This window comes from Eumetopias jubatus, unplaced genomic scaffold, assembly GCF_037043125.1.
Source record: "Eumetopias jubatus isolate StellerSeaLion01/CBP00866 unplaced genomic scaffold, mEumJub1_p1.0 scaffold_4, whole genome shotgun sequence".
Lineage (NCBI taxonomy): Eukaryota > Metazoa > Chordata > Mammalia > Carnivora > Otariidae > Eumetopias > Eumetopias jubatus.
This window is the reverse complement of record NW_028274810.1, coordinates 29,876,588-29,898,371: the sequence shown is the minus strand read 5'-3', so window position 1 is coordinate 29,898,371 and position 21,784 is coordinate 29,876,588. Positions and strand designations below refer to the sequence as shown.

The window sequence follows — 21,784 nt, the reverse complement described above, 5'->3', positions numbered from 1 at the left end:
CGTATAACACCCAGTGCTCATTACAACACATGCCCTCCTTAATACCTATCAGCGGGCTACCCCCTCCCCCTCTCCCCTCTGAAACCCTCAGATTGTTTCCTGGAGTCCATAGTCTCTCATGGCTCATCTCCCCCTCTGATTTCCCCCCCTTCCTTTTTCCCTTCCTTCTCCTAATGTCCTCCATGCTATTCCTCATGTGCCACAAATAAGTGAAACCCTATGCTAATTGACTTTCTCTGCTTGACTGTTTCACTTAGCATCATCTCCTCCAGTCCCATCCATGTTGATGTAAAAGTTGAGTATTCATCCTTTCTGATGGCTGAGTAATATTCCATTGTATATATGGACCACATCTTCTTTATCCATTCGTCTGTTGAAGGGCATCTTGGCTCTTTCCACAGTTTGGCTATTGCGGACATTGCTGCTATGAACACTGGGTGCATATGGCCCTTCTTTTCACTATATCTGTGTCTTTGGGGTAAATACTCAGGAGTGCAATTGCTGGGTCATAGAGTAGCTCTATTTTTAATTTTTTGAGGAACCTCCACACTGTTTTCCAAAGTGGCTGTACCAACTTGCATTCCCACCAACAGTGTAAGAGGGTTCCCCTTTCTCCACAACCTCTCCAACATTTGTTGTTTCTTGCCTTGTCAATTTTTGCCATTCTAACTGGTGTAAGATGGTATCTCAGTGTGGTTTTCATTTGAATTTCCCTGATGGCTAATGATGATGAACATTTTTTCATGTGTCTGTTAGCCATTTGTATGTCTTCTTTTGAGAAGTGTCTGTTCATGTCTTCTGCCCATTTTTTGACTTGATTATTTGTTTTTTCGGTGTTGTGCTTGACAAGTTCTTTATAGATCTTGGATATCAGCCCTTTGTCTGTAGTGTCATTTGCAAATATCTTCTCCCTTTCTGTGTGTTGCCTCTTTGTTTTGTTGACTGTTTCCTTTGCTGTGCAGAAGCTTTTTATCTTGATGAAGTCCCAACAGTCATTTTTGCTTTTGTTTCACTTGCCTTTGGAGATGTATCTCGAAAGAAGTTGCTGTGGCCTATGTCGAAGAGGTTACTGCCTATGTTCTCCTCTAGGATTTTGATGGATTCCTGTCTCCCATTGAGGTCTTTCATCCATTTTGAGTTTATCTTTGTGTATGGTGTAAGAGAATGGTTGCAGTTCATTCTTCTGTATATAGTTGTCCAATTTTCCCAGCGCCATTTATCGAAGAGACTGTCTTTTTTCCATCGCATGTTTTTTCCTGCTTTGTCGAAGATTATTTGACCATAGAGTTGAGGGTCCATATTTGGGCTCTCTATTCTGTTCCATTGGTCTGTGTGTCTTTTTTTATGCCAGTACCATGCTGTCTTGGTGATCACAGCTTTGTAATATAGCTTGAAACCAGGCAACGTGATGCCCCCACCTTTGTTTTTCTTTTTCAACATTTCCTTGGTAATTCGGGGTCTTTTCTGATTCCATACAAATTTTAGGATCGTTTGTTCCAGCACTTTGAAAAATGTGATTGGAATTTTGATCAGGATGGCATTGAAGGTATAGATTGCTCTGGGCAGCATAGACATTTTAACAATGTTTATGAGCATGGAATGTTTTCCCATCTTTTTGTGTCTTCTTCAATTTCTTTCATGAGTGTTCTGTAGTTCCTAGAGTATAGATCCTTTACCTCTTTGGTTAGGTTTATTCCGAGGTATCTTATGCTTTTTGGTGCTATTGTAAATGGAATCGATTCTCTAATTTCTCTTTCTACAGTTACATTGTTAGTGTATAAAAAAGCAACTGATTAATCTCAGGAAAGAAACTGAGTGTTACTGGAGTGGTTGGGGGTGGGAGGGATGGGGTGGCTGGGTGATAGACATTGGGGAGGGTATGTGCTACAGTGAGCGCTGTGAATTGTGCAAGACTGTTGAATCACAGATCTGTACTTCTGAAACAAATAACGCAACATATTTTAAGAAAAAAGAAAAAGAAGAAGATAACAGGAGAGGAAGAAAAGGGGAGTATGTCAGAGGGGGAGACGAACCATGAGAGATGATGGACTCTGAAAAACAAACTGAGGGTTCTAGAGGGGAGGGGGGTAGGGGGATGGGTTAGCCTGGTGATGGGTATTGAGGAGGGCACGTTCTGCATGGAGCACTGGGTGTTATGAACAAACAATGAATCATGGAACACTGCACCAAAAACTAATGATGTAATATATGGTGATTAACATAACAATAAAAAAATTAAAAAAAAAAAGAAAGCAACTGATTTCTGTGCATTGATTTTGTATCCTGCCACATTACTGAATTGCTGTATGCGTTCTAGTAATTTGGGGGTGGAGTCTTTTGGGTTTTCCACATAAAGTATCATGTCATCTGTGAAAAGAGAGAGTTTGACTTCTTTGCCAATCTGAATACCTTTTATTTCTTTTTGTTGTCTGATTGCTGTTGCTAGGACTTCTAGTACTATGTTGAACAGTAGTGGCGAGAGCGGGCATCCTTGTCGTGTTCCTGATCTTAAGGGAAAGGCTCTCAGCTTTTCCCCATTGAGGATGATATTCACTGTGGGTTTTTCATAGATGGATTTTATGAACTTGAGGAATGTTCCCTCTATCCCTATACTCTGAAGAGTTTTAATCAGGAAAGGATGTTGTATTTTGTCAAATGCTTTTTCTGCATCAATTGGGAGGACCATATGGTTCTCTCTCCTCTTATTAATGTGTTCTTTCATGTTGATTGATTTGCAAATGTTGAACCACCTTACATCCCGGGGAGAAATCCCACTTGGTCGTGGTGGATGATCCTTTTAATGTATTGGTTGGATCCTATTAGCTAGGATTTTGTTGAGGATTTTGGAATCCATATTCATCAGGGATATCAGTCTGAAATTCTCCTTTTTGATGGGGTCTTTGCCTGGTTTGAGGATTAAGGTAATGCTCATAGGATGAGTCTGGAAGCTTTCATTCTCTTTCTATTTTTTGAAACAGCTTCAGGAGAATAGGTATTATTTCTTCTTTGAATGTTTGGTAGAATTCCCCAGGGAATCCATCAGGCCCTGGACTCTTGTTTTTTGGGAGGTTTTTGATCACTGCTTCAATCTCGTTACTTGTTATTGGCCTATTCACGTTGTCAGTTTCTTCCTGTTTCAGTCTTGGGAGTTTATAGGCTTCCAGGAAGGCATCCATTTCATCCAGATTGCTCAGTTTATTGTCATATTGTTGATAATAATTTCTAATAATTGTTTCTATTTCCTTGGTGTTAGTCGTGATCTCTCCCCTTTCATTCATAACTCTATTAATTTGGGTCCCTTCTCTTTTCTTTTGGATAAGTCTGGCCAGTAGTTTATCGATCTTACTAATGCTTTCAAAGAACCATCTTATAGTTTCGTTGATCTACTACTGTATTTCTGGTTTCTAATTAATTGACCTCTGCTCTAATCTTAATTATTTCTCTTCTAATGTGTGGCTTAGGCATCATTTGTTGCTTTTTCTCCAGTTCTTTAAGGTATAAAGTTAGTTGGTGATTTCGGGATTTTTCTATTTTTTTGAGTGATGCTAGGATGGCTATGTATTTACTCCTTAGGACCACCTTTGCAGTATCCCATAGGTGTCGGACTGATGTATTTTCGTTCACATTGGTTTCCATGAATTGTTTAAGTTCTTCTTTGATTTCCTGGTTGACCCAAACATTCTTAAGCAGAGTGTTCTTTAGCTTCCAAGTGTTTGAATTTCTTTTAAGTTTTTTCTTGTGATTGAGTTCCAGTTTTAAAGCATTATGGTCTGAGAATATGCAGGGAGTAATCTCAATCTTTTGGTATTGGTTGAGACCTGATTTGTTACCCAGTATGTATTCTATTCTGGAGAAAGTTCCATGTGCACTCGCGAAGAATGAGTATTCTGTTGTTTTAGGGTGGAATGTTCTATATATATCTATGAGGTCCATCTGGTCCAGTGTTTCATTCAAAGCTCTTGTTTCTTTGTTGATTTTCTGCTTAGATGATCTGTCTATTGCTGAGAGTGAAGTATTGAGGTCTCCTATAACTAACGTATTATTATCAATATGACTCTTTATTTTGGTTAACAGTTGGCTTATGTAGTTGGCTGCTCCCATGTTGGAGGCATAGATATTTACAATTATTAGATATTCTTGCTGGATAGACCCTTTAAGAACGATATAGTATCCTTCTTTGTCTCTAACTACAGTCTTTAGCTTAAAATCTAATTTGTCTGATATAAGAATTGCTACCCCAGCTTTCTTTTGAGGTCCGTTGTCATGGAAGATGGATCTCCATCCCTTCACTTTCAGTCTGAATGTATCTTTAGGTTCAAAATGAGTCTCTTGTAGACAGCATATGGATGGGTCCTGTCTTTTTATCCATTCTGCAACCTTGTGCCGTTTTTGGGAGCATTTAGGCCATTCACGTTGAGACTGATTATTGAAAGATATGAATTTATTGTCATCATATTGCCTGTGAAGTCTTTGTTTCTTTTTTTTTTTAAAGATTTTATTTATTTATTTGAGAGACAGAATGAGAGATAGAGAGCATGAAAGGGAAGAGGGTCAGAGGGAGAAGCAGACTCCCTGCTGAGCAGGGAGCCCGATATGGGACTCGATCCCAGGACCGTGGGATCATGACCTGAGCCGAAGGCAGTCGCTCAACCAACTGAGCCACCCAGGCGCCCGTGAAGTCTTTGTTTCTATAGATTGACTCTGTAAATTTCTGTTGTATATCACTCTTGGGGTCTTTCTCCTTTTATAGAACCCCCCTTAATATTTCTTGCAGGGCCGGCTTAGTGGTCACATAACCTTTCAGTTTCTGCTGGTCTTGGAAGCTCTGCATCTCTCCATCCATTCTAAATGACAGCCTTGCCAGATAAAGTATTCTTGGCTGCATGTTCTTCTCATTTAGTACCCTGAATATGTCTTGCCAGCCCTTTCTGGCTTGCCAGATCTCTGTGGATAGGTCTGACATTATTCTGATGTTCCTCCCTCTGGAAATAAGGAATCTCTTCCCCCTAACTGCCCATAAGATGGTTTCCTTGGTTTTAAGATTTGCAAGTTTCACTATTACATGTTGCGGCATTGGCCTGTTTTCCTTGATCTTGAGAGGGGTCCTCTCTGCCTCTAGGACACAAATGTTTGTTTCATTCCCCAGATTAGGGAAGTTTTCAGGTACCATTTGTGCAAATATATCTTCTAGTCCTCTCTCTCTCTCTACCCCGTCAGGGATCCCAATAATTCTGACATTGGAATGTTTCATGGTGTCACTTATTTCTCTAATTCTGTTTTCATGGATTTTTAGCTGTTTCTCCCAGGCCTCTTCTTTTTCCTTCTTTTCTATCATTTTGTCTTCTAGATCACTAATTCATTCTTCTGTCTCGTTTACCCTAGCTGTTAGAGTATCTAGATTAGATTGGATGTCGTTGATAGCATTTTTAAGTTCTGTCAGTTCAGCTCTCATCTCTGCTCTTAGAGACTCTATGTTGCCATTAATCGATTTCTCCATTCTATCTATCGTCTTTATAACTGTTACCCTGAAGTCCATTTCCAACATCTTGCTTATATCTGTATCAATTTGTAAATCTGTGGCAGAAGTCAAGTGTCTGAGTTTTTCCTATTTTGGGGGTTCCTCCTAGTCATTCTGTTGAGGGATGGTTGAGGGAATGTACAGAGTCCAAATTATTGACCACACCCAAGCAAGATGCACCTGTTTTATAGGGACCTTAGGGTTGCTTGTTTTCCCAGCCTGTCTTCTAGGGGAGGAGCCTGCCATGCTGTTACTCGGGCAACCCTGTTTGGGCAGAGTTGTCCTGCCCCTTGTGGGGGCAGGGGATGGGCTCAGTGAAAAACCAGTTTTGGGGGGTTTTTGTTCTCTGGCGGCTTTCCCTGGTGGCTTTCTGCCTCTCTTCAGAGAGAGCAGAAGAGACCATTTCCAACCCTCTGCCTCAGAACAGAGAGAGCACAGTCTGTTTTTTAGTGAGCTCTCCAGGCCATACTGTCTCTGTTTCTGTCTGTGCTGCTAAAAACTCCAGCGTCTTGGGTTGTGCACCCCTCAGCAGGGCTCCCAGTCCTCACCTCCACATTGGGGCTCAGAGGCACGTCTCTGCCCTTTGTGCTTCTAAAACCACCAGCTGCCCCCAGTTCGCACGCACACCCCGCCACTCCAGGTTTCAGTCCGGGGGCTGCCCTAAAGTCCTTTGCCCACCCCTACCGGTCTGCGAGTCTGTGTCTGGTCCCCAGCGCAGGAGGTTGTCGTGCACCAGTGGTGCAGGATCCCAGCAGCTCCCTCCCCCTTCTGTTAATCTTCCGATACCTGCCCGCAGAATCACGGCTCCCTGCTTCATACCTCGAAACCAACTGCCTGCGATATTCTGTTTGTAGAGATCCAGGTATATCTTCTTACATCTCAGGCTGATTTCGTGGGTGTTCAGAGTGGTCTGGTGGATATCCAGCTCAATTCCGGGACCAGTTGGAATAGGGTCCCCTACTCCTCCACCATCTTTTCCTCCCATGGAGTATGTATAATTATTGCAGCTTCTTGCATTTTACTTGCAGTAATTCTCTTAATTTTTAAAACACAAAGGGCATATTTGTTGACATTAAAACAAGAAAATGAAATTTTAAAAAGATTGTCAGTATACTTTGTTGAAAACTTATTTCATTTATTGTGCTTCTTTTTTTTAATAATTTTTATTGTTATGTTAATCACCATACATTACATCATTAGTTTTTTGATGTAGTGTTCCATGATTCATTGTTTGTGCATAACACCCAGTGCTCCACGCAGAATGTGCCCTCTTTAATACCCATCACCAGGCTAACTCATCCCCCCACACCCCTCCCCTCTAGAACCCTCAGTTTGTTTTTCAGAGTCCATCGTCTCTAATGGTCCGTCTCCCCCTCCGACTTACTCCCCTTCATTCTTCCCCTCCTGCTATCTTCTTTTTTTTTTCTTAACATATATTGCATTATTTGTTTCAGAAGTACAGATCCGTGATTCATCAGTCTTGTACAATTCACAGTGCTCACCACAGCACATACCGTCCACAATGTCTATCACCCAGCCACCCCCTCCCTCCCACCCCCCACCACTCCAGCAACCCTCAGTTTGTTTGCTGAGATTAAGAATTCCTCATATCAGCGAGGTCATATGATACATGTCTTTCTCTGATTGACTTATTTCACTCAGCATAACACCCTCCAGTTCCATCCACGTCATTGCAAATGGCAAGATCTCATTCCTTTTGATGGCTGCATAATATTCCATTGTGTATATATACCACATCTTCTTTATCCATTCATCTGTCGATGGACATCTTGGCTCTTTCCACAGTTTGGCTATTGTGGACATGGCTGCTATAAACATTGGGGTGCACGTACCCCTTCGGATCCCTACATTTCTGTCTTTGTCGTAAATACCCAATAGTGCAATTGCTGGATCGTAGGGTAGCTCTATTTTCAACTGTTTGAGGAACCTCCATACTGTTTTCCAGAGTGGTTGCACCAGCTTGCATTCCCACCAATAGTGTAGGAGGGTTCCCCTTTCTCCACATCCCCGCCAACATCTGTCGTTTCCTGACTTGTTCATTTTAGCCATTCTGACTGGTGTGAGGTGGTATCTCATTGAGGTTTTGATGTGGATTTCCCTGATGCCGAGCGATGTTGAGCACTTTTTCATGTGTCTGTTGGCCATTTGGATGTCTTCCTTGGAAAAATGTCTGTTCATGTCTTCTGCCCATTTCTTGATTGGATTATGTGTTCTTTGGGTGTTGAGTTTGATAAGTTCTTTATAGATTTTGGATACTAGCCCTTTATCTGATATGTCATTTGCAAATATCTTCTCCATTCTGTCGGTTGTCTTTTCGTTTTGTTGACTGTTTCTTTTGCTGTGCAAAAGCTTTTTATCTTGATGAAATCCCAATAGTTCATTTTTGCCCTGGCTTCCCTTGCCTTTGGCGATGTTTCTAGGAAGAAGTTGCTGTGGCTGAGGCCGAAGAGGTTGCTGCCTGTGTTCTCCTTTAGGATTTTGATGGACTCCTGTCTCACGTTTAGGTCTTTCAACCATTTGGAGTCTATTTTTGTGTGTGGTGGAAGGAAATGGTCCAGTTTCATTCTTCTGCAGGTGGCTGTCCAATTTTCCCAACACCATTTGTTGAAGACACTGTCTTCTTTCCACTGGACATTCTTTCCTGCTTTGTCAAAGATGAGTTCACCATAGAGTTGAGGGTCCATTTCTGGGCTCTCTATTCTGTTCCACTGATCTATGTGTCTGTTTTTGTGCCAGTACCATACTGTCTTGATGATGACAGCTTTGTAATAGAGCTGGAAGTCCGGAATTGTGATGCCGCCAACTTTGCTTTTCTTTTTCAATATTCCTCTGGCTATTCGGGGTCTCTTCTGGTTCCATACAAATTTTAGGATTATTTGTTCCATTTCTTTGAAAAAGGTGAATGGTATTTTGATGGGGATTGCATTGAATGTGTAGATTGCTCTAGGTAGCACTGACATCTTCACAATCTTTGTTCTTCCAATCCATGAGCATGGAATGTTTTTCCATTTCTTTCTGTCTTCTTCAATTTCTTTCATGAGTATTTTATAGTTTTCTGAGTACAGATCCTTTGCCTCTTTGGTTAAATTTATTCCTAGGTATCTTATGGTTTGGGGTGCAATTGTAAATGGGATCGACTCCTTGATTTGTCTCTCTTCTGTCTTGTTGTTGGTGTATAGGAATGCCACTGATTTATGTGCATTGATTTTATATCCTGCTACTTTACTGAATTCCTGTATGAGTTCTAGCAGTTTTGGGGTGGAGTCTTTTGGGTTTTCCACATAGAGTATCATATCATCTGCAAAGAGTGAGAGTTTGACTTCCTCTTTGCCGGTTTGGATGCCTTTGATTTCTTTGTGTTGTCTGATTGCTGTGGCTAGGACTTCTAATACTATGTTGAATAGCAGTGGTGATAGTGGACATCCCTGCCGCGTTCCTGACCTTAGGGGAAAAGCTCTCAGCTTTTCCCCATTGAGAATGATATTCGCTGTAGGTTTTTCATAGATGGCTTTTATGATACTGAGGTATGTACCCTCTATCCCTATCCTCTGAAGAGTTTTGATCAAGAAAGGATGCTGTACTTTGGCAAATGCTTTTTCTGCATCTATTGAGAGGATCATATGATTCTTGTTCTTTCTTTTGTTAATGTATTGTATCACGTTGACTGATTTGCGGATGTTGAACCAGCCTTGCAGCCCAGGGATAAATCCCACTTGGTCATGGTGAATAACCCTTTTAATGTACTGTTGGATCCTATTGGCTAGTATTTTGGTGAGAATTTTTGCATCCATGTTCATCAAGGATATTGGTCTGTAATTCTTCTTTTTGATGGGGTCTTTGTCTGGTTTTGGGATCAAGGTAATGGTGGCCTCATAAAATGACTTTGGAAGTTTTCCTTCCATTTCTATTTTTTGGAACAGTTTCAGGAGAATAGGTATTAATTCTTCTTTAAATGTCTGATAGAATTCCCCTGGGAAGCCATCTGGCCCTGGGCTTTTGTTTGTTGGGAGATTTTTGATGACTGCTTCAATTTCCTTAGTGGTTATAGGTCTGTTCAGGTTTTCTATTTCTTCCTGGTTCAATTTTGGTAGTTGATACATCTCTAGGAATGCACCCATTTCTTCCAGGTTATCTAATTTGCTGGCATAGAGTTGCTCATAATATGTTCTTATAATTGTTTGTATTTCCTTGGTGTTGGTCGTGATCTCTCCTCTTTCATTCATGATTTTGTTGATTTGGGTCATTTCTCTTTTCTTTTTGATAAGTCTGGCCAGGGGTTTAGCAATCTTGTTAATTCTTTCAAAGAACCAGCTCCTAGTTTCATTGATCTGTTCTACTGTTCTTTTGGTTTCTATTTCATTGATTTCTGCTCTGATCTTTATTATTTCTCTTCTCCTGCTGGGTTTAGGCTTTATTTGCTTTCTTTCTCTAGCTCCTTTAGGTGTAGGGTTAGGTTGTGTATTTGAGACCTTTCTTGTTTCTTGAGAAAGGCTTGCATTGCTATATACTTTCCTCTCAGGACTGCCTTTGCTGTATCCCAAAGATTTTGGACAGTTGTGTTTTCATTTTCTTTGGTTTCCATGAATTTTTTTAATTCTTCTTTAATTTCCTGGTTGACCCATTCATTCTTTAGTAGGATGCTCTTTAGCCTCCATGTATTTGAGTTCTTTCCGACTTTCCTCTTGTGATTGAGTTCTAGTTTCAAAGCATTGTGGTCTGAAAATATGCAGGGAATAATCCCAATCTTTTGGTACCGGTTGAGACCTAATTTGTGACCTAGGATGTGATCAGTTCTGGAGAATGTTCCATGGGCACTAGAGAAGAATGTGTATTCTGTTGCTCTGGGATGGAATGTTCTGAATATCTCTGTAAAGTCCATTTGGTCCAGGGTTTCATTTAAAGTCTTTATTTCCTTGTTGATCTTTTGCTTAGATGATCTGTCCATTTCAGTGAGGGGGGTGTTAAAGTCCCCCACTATTATTGTATTGTTGTCATGTGTTTCTTTGCTTTTGTTATTAATTGCCTTATATAATTGGCTGCTCCCATGTTAGGGGCATGGATATTTACAATTGTTAGATCTTCTTGTTGGATAGACCCTTTAGGTAGGATATAGTGTCCTTCCTCATCTCTTATTACAGTCTTTGTTTTAAAATCTAATTTGTCTGATATAAGGATTGCCACCCCAGCTTTCTTTTGGTGTCCATTAGCATGGTAAATGGTTTTCCACCCCCTCACTTTCAATCTGGGGGTGTCTTTGGGTCTAAAATGAGTCTCTTGCAGACAGCATATGGATGGGTCTTGTTTTTTAATCCAGTCTGATAGCCTGTGTCTTTTGATTGGGGCATTTAGCCCATTTACATTCAGGGTAACTATTGAAAGGTATGAATTTAGTGCCATTGTATTGCCTGTAAGGTGACTGTTACTTTATATTGTCTGTATTCCTTTCTGGTCCATGCTGCTTTTAGGCTCTCTCTTTGCTTAGAGGACCCCTTTCAATATTTCTTGGAGGGCTGGTTTCGTGTTTGCAAATTCCTTTAGTTTTTGTTTGTCCTGGAAGCTTTTTATCTCTCCTTCTATTTTCAATGATAGCCTAGCTGGATATAGTATTCTTGGCTGCATGTTTTTCTCGTTTAGTGCTCTGAAGATATCATGCCAGTCCTTTCTGGAGTGCCAGGTCTCTGTGGATAGATCTGTTGCCAATCTAATGTTTCTACCATTGTAGGTTACATATCTCTTCTCCCGAGCTGCTTTCAGGATTTTCTCTGTCTCTGAGACTCGTAAGTTTTACTATTAGATGTCGGGGTGTTGACCTATTTTTATTGATTTTGAGAGGGGTTCTCTGTGCCTCCTGGATTTTGATGCCTGTTTCCTTCCCCACATTAGGGAAGTTCTCTGCTATTATTTGCTCCAATATACCTTCTGCCCCTCTCTCTCTTTCTTCTTCTTCCGGGATCCCAATTATTCTAATGTTGTTTCGTCTTATCGTATCGCTTATCTCTCGAATTCTGCCCTCGTGATCCTGTAGTTGTTTATCTCTCTTTTTCTCAGCCTCTTTATTTTCCATCATTTGGTCTTCTATATCGCTGATTCTTTCTTCTGCCTCATTTATCCTAGCAGTTAGTGTCCCCATTTTTGATTGCACCTCATTAATAGCCTTTTTGATTTCGACTTGGTTAGATTTTAGTTCTTTTATTTCTCCAGAAAGGGTTTCTCTAATAACTTCCACACTTTTTACAAGCCCAGCTAGTATCTTTAAAGTCATGATTCTGAACTCTAGGTCCAACATCGTTACTAATGTCAGTATTGAGTAGGTCCCTGGCAGACGGTACTACCTCTTGTTCTTTTTGCTGAGGTGATATTTTTCGTCTTGTCATTTTGTCCAGAGGAGAACAGATGAATGAGAGAACAGAATGCTAACAGGTTAACAATGTCCTCAGCAAATATACTCTATACAAATCAGAAAAGACCTGAAACCAGGGGACAAGAAAGGGAAAGAAAAAAGAGGGAAAAAAAAGGAAAAAGAAAAAGATAAAAACAAACAAAAACAGAACAAAACAAAAAAACCCAATATGATCAGGCTAGTGCATAGATCAGTGCCACACACTAGCTTTTGGGCATATTTTGGTGTGTTAGAAGAAAGTGCCTGCTAAAATTTTAAAGGAAGAAAGACTTATATATGTACAAAATAAGGGTTGATACAATGAAGGGATGGCAGATGATTGTAAAGATGAAAATTATAAAAGATTTTATAAAAGGAATTGATAAGAAGTTGTTTTTAAAAAGAAAGAAGATTTAAAAAGAAAAAAAAGAAAAAAAAGAGAAAAAAGGGAGAGAATGTGATCAGGCAGGAGACTAGAACAAAGCCATACACTAGTTATTTAGGGTATATTTTGATCTGTTAGAAGAAATTGTATCTCAAAATTTTAAAGAGAGAACAACTTATATATATATGCCAAAAATAAGGGTAACTACTATGAAGGGATAAAAATATGACTCTAAAAATGAAAAATAAAAATTTTTAAAAGGATTGATAAGATGTTGTTTTAAAAAGGGAAAAAGAAAAATTCAAAAAAAAAAACAGTTAAAAAAATTAACTTTGAAAAAGTAATGAATTATGGTAAAAAAGCCATGAATTCTATGTGCAGTATTCCCCTAGAGCTGGAGTTCTCCCGTTCTCCTTGATCGGTAAACTTGGTCTTGGCTTGCTGGCTGTTCCTGCTGATCTTCTGGGGGAGGGCCCTGTTGCCATGGTTCCCAAATGTCTTTGCCGGAGGCGGAATTGCCCCGCCCTTGTGAATCCGGGCTAAGCAAGCTGCTCCGGTTTGCTCTCAGGAGCTTTTGTTCCCTGCAAGCTCTCGGTACAGCCTTGGACGACCAGGGTGAAAATGGTGGCCTCCCAATCTCCTCCGCCCGGAGGAGCTGAGAACTCGGGGCCCCACTCCTAAGTGTGCCCCCAGAGAAAAGCAGTCACTCCCGTCTCCCTGGTCTCTGGCCGCACTCTGTGCTCACCCGGCCTGTGATCGAGCATTTCTATGTCTGGCACCCGACCCTGTGTGGAGTCTCCAAACCCAGCAGATCCCTGCGGTGCACTTCCGCGCCCCTCCTCCCAGGGGAGGAAGGGGAGTCTCCCCGGATCTGCCGCTTGTTGGGTCCCTGCTGGAGGAGCAGTGGCCCGACTGGGCCGCGGATCACAGTTTATGGCCACCCTGAGCCGAGAGCCCGCGCCTCGGCTCCGTCTCTGCAGCCAGCTTCCCCACTTTGATACCTGGGAGCTCTGCCGCACTCAGGCACCCCCGGTCTTTCTGTGACCCTGAGGGTCCTGAGACCACACTGTCCCACGAGGGTTCCACCCCCCGCTTAGCCACTGGAGCGACGTCCCTCAGCAGAGCCAGCTTCTAAAAGTTCCGATTTTGTGCTCCACGGCTCTATCACTTGCCAGAAGCGGCCGTCGGAGGCCCCTTCCCCCGCCATCTATCCTCCCGAATATCGCCTCGGATTCACTTCTCCGCACGTCCTACCTTCCAGAAAGTGGTCGCTTTTCTGTTCAGAGTGTTGTTACTATTCTTATCTTCGATCTCCTGTTGAGTTCATAGGTGTTCAGAATTGTTTGATCCCTATTCAGCTGAATTCCTGAGACCAGACGAAATCCAGGTCTCCTACTCCTCCGCCATCTTGCTCCGCCCCCTATTGTGCTTCTTTTAATATCATCTGTATTATTGTGGTAACAGATATTTGAGACAATAATTTTTTATTTTATCACTTGATCTTTAAACTTTTTGCTTTACGTGTTTTTTATAATCTATAACTTTATAAACATACAAACATAGAATTTTTAACTCAATTACATAGTTTCTTGGCAGTGACTTAAATATAGTAAGCCTATTATAACATACCCCACAGTAATACAAATTTGGGTATAAAGTAATGGGTAACTGGCCCTGGAATTACTGACAAGCTTTAGTTATTTCATTAACTTCACAATTTTACGTTTTACACAGTTAAAATTTTTAGATTTAACTTATGGAATTACAGTTAGATTTACATTATATATTTTTTACCATCTCTTTTTTCTTTAAGATTTATTTATTTACTTTAGAGAAAGCGAGAGAGAGCACGCTCTGGTGTGAAAGTGGGGGGAGGGGTAGAGGAAGAGAATCTTCAAGGAGACTCCCCGCTGAGTGCAGAGCCCCATTTGGGATTCAGTCCTACAATCTATGAGATCATGACCTGAGCTGAAACCAAGAGTCAGACGCTTAACTGACTGAGCCATCCAGGTGCCCCTTGCCACCTCTTTAAAAACATATTTTAGGTAGTAATTTAAATATATGTCATCCCCAGTTCTGCAAGCATATTTTGAAAATGACTAAAGGTCAGTCATCCTGTTACAAAATACTTGGGAATTAACATTTTTATATAAGTAAAATTCTCAGATAGCTAAAGTTAACCTCTTAAGCCAGTGGTCAGTAAACTTTTTCTGTAAAAGGCCAGATAGCAAATATGGTAGGCTTTGTGGGCCATACGTTCTCTATCATAGCTACTCAGCTCTGCTGTTGTGGAGCAAAAGCAACTATAAACAATATGTAAATGAACCTCATAGCAGTGTTCAAATGAAACTTTATTCACAAAAAAACAGTGGTGGGCTAGATTGGCCCAAAGTATAGTTTGCTAGTCTCTGCTTTAAGCAGCAAGTTACTTTGTATTTTTTTTTTAAGATTTTATTTATTTGAGAGAGAGAGAACGAGCAGTGGGGAGGGGAAGAGGCAGAGGGAGAAGCAGACTCCCCACTGAGCAGGAGCTCCACACGGGGCTTGATCCCAGGACCCTGGGATCGTGACTTGAGCTGAAGACAGATGCTTAATATGGACTGAGCCACCCAGGCGCCCCAAGTTACTTTGTATTTTAATATTACTTATGGAAATTTTTCTTAAGTTGTACATCAGTTAATGGACATCACAATGTGAAGGGCTGGTTATTCCTAAATAAAATTAGATTGTTGGACTTTTTAACTCTTGTTTTAGTTTTACAATTTTTCAGACTCTGGGTGTTTTTATGTTTATACCAGTAATTTCTTCCCATGAGTTTGATACTGTTATCTGAAGTGGTTCAAAAAACCAAATTATTTAATTTGGTAGAATTACCACTGTATAATCTATATAGTGACAGCCATTTCTGATTTTAGAATAACCTAGAGTACCTCCAGTTATCTCAAAGGGAAAAACCAAATTGTTAATTTGCAAAACAAAATATTTACATTCAATTTATTAAACATTAATATAATACTTCAGGAGAAGAGTATTAGAAACTCAAATTAATAGCAATTCATAATTTTGAAAGTTGGAAATCACTGACCTTATTAGAAAGACAATGCTGAATCCAATTCTAAAGAAGCTTTTGTTCTTCTCTGAGAGCAGGGGATCTTCAGAAGGTCACATTTAGAGACTATATACATAAATTGATCAGTGATCTTTATTAAGTGTATAAACCTCACATTACAATAAATGAATGTGTAAAAAGAGAAGTTGAGCTTTATTCACCCTAATCAGCAATAGATGTGCTTAGGAAAGAATCCAAAACCTGAGAATAAATGATACGGGCAATATGTAGCACAGGGGCTTAACACCAAGAGCAGTGACTTGTTGTCGCTATTTATATCTACATTTTATTTGTTTTAATTCTTTACTTCTGTATATGAGCTTTTAAAAAAATGTTATATAATTATGATCTAATTCTATCATTTTGTCTGAGGTCAGTGTAGGACCTCCCATTGCACATGTACTTAGAGTTATATTTATACTTTAGGAAGCAGATTAGACCATATGGTTACATTGCAATGTGATGTTCTAGAAATTATTATACCATTTTGCTTTAAAAAATTAAGCCAAATGTAAGCAAAATAAGTCAGTCAGAGAAAGACAAATACCATATGATTTCACTCATGTAGAATTTAAGAAACAAAACAGATAGAATATAGGGGAAGGGAAGGAAAAATAAGACAAAAACAAAGAGGGAGACAAACCATAAGAGACTCTTAACTATAGGGAACAAACTGAGGGTTGCTGGAGGGGGGATTGGTGGGGGGATGGGGTAACTGGGTGATGGGCATTAAGGAGGGCACGTGATGTAATGAGCACTGGGTGTTATATGCAACTGATGAATCACTAAATTCTGCCTCTGAAACTAATAATACACTATATGTTAATTAAATTGAATTTAAATAAATAAAATTAAGCTAAATGAAATTAGACTAAAACTTGCGTGCATTCTGACAGCTGAGAGAGCTCAAATTCTATTCTAGAAAACTAAAGGTTGTTAGAGATACTCAATTTTAATAGACCAGACTTTTGAATTACACACATTTTTTCTGCAGTTTAGGTTTATAAATCAGATCATCTTTATGAACCAAATACTTTTAGCCTCTGTAAGTTGAAACAGAATACATGTGGTGTTTTCTGTCAATTTTAGCCTGTTCCCAGAAGGTTGGCATCTATATTAGAGTGCCTGATTATTGCTCATACAGTTGGAGTGGACAGTCTTTTTGCTGACTGCATGAAGTAAGTGATCTGAAGTAGTATTGATACTATTAATGTAGGGATTTTGTTCTTCCATTCTTCTCATTTTCTGGGGAAATTTTGGAATTGGCCTATTTTCTTGGGCACATTATGTATAGCTTAATGCTTAACTAATTGTAACAATTGTGAGGAAAAGTATTGACTTAGATATTACTCAAGATGCTTGGGATCAATTTTATTTTAGCTGAACCATGATTATTTATGTTAAAATCTGTGCATATAACTCAGAGTGGATTTAAAATTTGTGTTTACAGAAAAGGAAGGACAGTTAAGTCCATCAGAGAACTCACAAAATTAACTATAAAGGTCTTTAAAAAAATTGACTATAACGTCACATATATATATACAACTTATATCATTGAAAATAAAAGTATTATTTGAATATTATAATTGAAAATATTTTCATTTCTCTAACTTGGGATTCTTTGATTTTTTTTTCAACAGGTGGATTGTAAAGCATTTTGCAAGGTTTTGGTCTGAGAGAAGTTTTGCAAATGTACCTTCTGAGATTCAGAAAAGTTGTCTTAATATGTTGATTCAGTCTTTAGTAAGTATAATCCGAATACCCTTGTTTGTGTTTGTCATCAAAAAGTTTATTTTATAGGTACTTTTCAGTGTTTTAAATATAAATGTATAAAAGCAAGATGAGATAACCAATTCCAGATAACCCAGAACCAGTTGAGAACCTGTCCTTAAGATTCTGTTCCCCTGTACCAGATTCATTAGTTAGGGTTCAGAGATGCAGAACTACTAGGAAGTATATTTTGGTTCATGAACAAAAGGAGAGAGGTGCCACAGATGGAGGTTGTGCTATGGTATCAACATGAATTTCCTTCCACTCACTAAAGTAGATTTGGATACAATGCTGAAACTTCTCTATGGCAACATTTCCCAAGACAACCAGCATTTACTTGGAAAAGAGTGCTGTGTTTTCAGTGAAGATAAAGATAAAGTACAGGACATATACTTGCATATACAGCAAATACTTGCTGTCTTATATAAAAATCTATCCATTTGCTCTGGATATAGATTTGCCTTCCTTGCGCCCATTGTTTCTGCTAAAACCACTATCCATGGACTTACAGATTGCATTTTTCATAATCATGGTATTTCATACAGCATCACTTGTGACTAACGAACTCACTTCACAGTAAATCAAGTCTGGCAGTGAGCCCGTGCTCATGATTTCACTGGTCTTTCCATGTTTTCTATCATCCTCAAACAGCAGGCTTAATAAATCCCAGCTATGACCAAGTTACCAGTTACAGAAATGAGTGCTGTAGTAGTGATGATATAAATACCCATTTCCCTTTTTTATGTGAATATTTGTTTATATAAACCAGTTTGTATATACTTTTTCCACTGTCTCATATCTCTACCATCTAATATAAGGCATGTTAATAATAGTTAATTTTATATCTCCATATTAAAGTTACAGGATACCAAAGGGGAGTGTGAATCAGTCTGGAAAACAATAAATATCATTCAAAGACAAAAAAGGGACTTTGTATCCTCTTATTGGGAAAGGGTTAGCATGTTTATTGTATACAGGATAGTTATACCATGTTAGGCAAAAGCATAAGTTTGTTATTGTCTCCATTTGGGAATTAAATATTGTTTAAAGAGAAGTGTATGGGTGCCAAGCTGACAAAGGACAGGCTGCAGTAAGTTTTGTAACATTGTCAGCTTGGCTAGGATAAACTGTTTCCCAGATTTTCCCTCTCTGAATGTTTCCAGCTGAAGTGGCCACAAGAGACAATTTGGCATGAGATTTGGAGGATAAAAGTGAAGCAGCTGCCTTTTTTTTTTTTAAACACCAGGACTATTGGGGCAGGCACTTTCTTTCATACATATTGCTTGTTTACTGGCTCACCTAGTTGGCATGGAATAGCAGATGAGCTGCAACTGCTCCACTTTGCCCTTTGTCCTTTTTTGGCTGCTCTTACGCCTGTGCGAAGGATATGGTTAGCTCCATGATGAAGGACACCAGCATCTCCTGAAGGATACCCATTTCATCCAGGTTGGAGGCAGTGAGAACTGAAATGAGTTCATCCTTGTGGGTTATAGTTTGTGCTCTTGGATGTCAGCTTGTTCTTGCTGTCCTGTACTTTATATCTGTCCTCCCTTCTAAGCTGCCTTCCCTGTAGACTTCAAACTACATCATCATATGCAAAGACCATTTAACCAGCTCCCACGATTGCATATGGTCAAATCCCTGTAACAAATTCCTTTATATATATAATTACCTCCTAGTGGTTCTCTTTCTCTGATTGAACCCTGAATGATACATCAGACTGGGTGACGTGGAAGATACATCTAAACCTAACTGGGAAAATAAGTGTAGACCATCAGCTAGTGAGATACCACTGCAAAAAATAAATCTCAATCTATATTTATGCTAATGAAGGACTGTGTAGTTTTGTTGCTTAATATTTTGTATTAGTTTCTTTGGTCAGTGAACAGTTACTCCCTGTTGATGAAGGCAAACAAATGGCCCAGCTATAATTCAGTTTACTAGAAGTAGAAACATCAGTTACTACTCTTACTGTTGTTATTATTATTGTTATTATTTAGTAGGTGTTTTTAGATCTTTACAGTTCAAAAAATTTCATTTTAAAAATTTTATATAAGACAGGTATATCTATTTCTCATATGAGAAAAGAGAATCAGAGAAGTAAGTGCTTTATTCAAGTTCACAATGTCTGTAAATGACAAAGCAGATCTTAAAACCAGTTGCTGCCATTCTAAAGATAATGTAGGTGCTCACTATGGGCAAAGATTTTTTTTTTAAGAAGTGTGGACCTTGACTTCATCATTTCACAAATTGATGGAAGAAATGGCATTTAAATAACTAGTAAAATACAAGTTAGACTGATGAGTACTAACATTAAAGTTCCATGTCAAAACACAGCATCCATTCTTGATAAAAACCCTCAACAAAGTAGGGATAGTTGAAACAAATCTCAACATCATAAAGGCCATATATATGAAAGACCCACAGCTAATATCATCCTCAATGGGGAAAAACTGAGAGCCTTTCCCTTATGGTCAGGAACAAGACAAGGATGTCCACTCTCACCATTACCTTTTAACGTAGTACTGGAAGTCTTAGCCTCAGCAGTCAGACAACAAAAAGAAATAAAAGGCACAAAAATCGGCAAGGAAGAAGTCAAACTTTGGCTACTTGCAGACAACATGATACTCTATGTAGACAACCCAAAAGATTCCACCAAAAAATTGCTAGAAGTAATACATGAATTCAAAGTCAGAGGATATAAAATAAATGTGCAGAAATCTGTTGCATTTTTGTACACCAATAACAAAGCAGCAGAAAAAGAAATCAGGGCATTGATCCCATTTGCAATTGCACCAAAAACAATAAGATACCTAGGAATAAACCTAACCAAAGAGATCTTGTACTCTATAAATTATAGAACACTTATGAAAGAAATTGAAGAGGACACAAAGAAATGGAAAAACATTCCATGCTCATGGATTGGAAGAACAATCATTGTTAAAATGTCTATGCTACCCAAAGCAATCTGCACATTTAATGCAATCCCTATCAAAATATCACCAGCATTTTTCACAGAGCTAGAACAAACAATCCTAAAATTTGTATGGAACCACAAAAGACCCTAAAAAGCCAAAGCAATCCTGAAAAAGAAAAAAAAAACTAGAGGCATCACAATTCCAGATTTCAAGCTGTATTACAAAGCTATCAGCATCAAGACAGTATGGTACTGGCACAAAAACAGACACAGATAAATGGAACACAATAGAGAACCCAGAATGGACCCACAACTATATGGTCAACTAATATTCAACAAAGCAGGAAAGAATATCCAATGGAAAAAAGAAAGTCTCTTCAACAAATGGTGTTGGGAAAACTGGACAGTGACATGCAGAAGAATGAAACTGGACCAGTTTTTTACACCATACACAAAAATAAATTCAAAATGGATGAAAGACCTAAATGTGAGACAGGAAACCATCAAAATCCTAAGGGAGAACACAGGCAGCAACCTTTTTTTTTTTAATTTTATTTATTTATTTGACAGAGAGCACAAGTAGGCAGAGAGGCAGGCAGAGGGAGAGGGAGAAGCAGGCTCTCCGCTGAGCAGAGAGCCAGACGTGGGGCTCGATCCCAGGACCCTGGGATCGTAACCCAAGCCAAAGGCAGACGCTTAATGACTGAGCCACCCAGGCGCCCCAGGCAGCAACCTTTTTGACCTTGGTTGTAGCAACTTCTTACTAGACACGTCTCTGGAGGCAAGGAAAACGAAAGCAAAAATGAACTATTGGGACTTCATCAGATGAAAATCGGAGGGGGAGACTAACCATGAGAGACTATGGACTCTGAGAAACAAACTGAGAGTTCTAGAGGGGAGCGGGTGGGGGGATGGGTTAGCCTGGTGATGGGTTTTAAAGAGGGCATGTACTGAATGGAGCACTGGGTGTTAAACGCAAACAATGAATCATGGAACACTACATCAAAAACTAATGATGTAATGTATGGTGATTAACATAACAAAATAAACTATAATAAAAAAAGATAAAAAGCTTCTGCACAGCAAAGGAAATAATCAACAAAACTAAAAGGCAGCCTACGGAATGGGAAAAGATATTTGCAAATGACATCTCAGATAAAGGGTTAGTATCCAAAATCTATAGAGAACTTATCAAACTCAACATCCAAAAAACAAATAATCCAGTTAAGAAATGGACAGAAAACATGAATAGACACTTTCCCAAAGAAGACATACAGATGGCTAATAGACACATGAAAAGATGCTCAACGTCACTCATCATCAGGGAAATACAAATTCACAATGAGATACCACCTTGCACCTGCCAGAAATGCTAAAATTAACAACACAAGAAACAACAGGTGTTGGCAAGGATGCGGAGAGAGGGGAACCCTCCTACACTGTTGGTGGGAATGCAAGCTGGTGCAGCCACTCTGGAAAATAGCATGGAAGTTCCCCAAAAAGTTAAAAATAGAACTACTCTGTGACCCAGCAATTGCACTACAAGATATTTACCCAAAGGATACAGAAATACAGATTCGAAGGGGCACATGCAACCCAATGTTTATGGCAGCATTATCAACAATAGCCAAACTATGGAGAGAGCCCAAATGTCCATTGACTGATGAATGGTTAAAGAAGATGTG

At 39.4% G+C, this 21,784-nt stretch overlaps 1 protein-coding gene across 1 annotated transcript in view; it reads left to right on the top strand.

The window, feature by feature from the left end:
• The window catches only part of BTBD8 (BTB domain containing 8), a 110,554-nt gene that overhangs the window by 64,666 nt on the left and 24,104 nt on the right, over positions 1 to 21,784 (top strand). The window contains exons 8-9 of the mRNA XM_028087609.2: positions 16,502 to 16,590; positions 17,053 to 17,155. Coding sequence (XP_027943410.2) covers positions 16,502 to 16,590; positions 17,053 to 17,155 — 192 coding nt within the window. The remainder of the gene's footprint in view (positions 1 to 16,501; positions 16,591 to 17,052; positions 17,156 to 21,784) is intronic.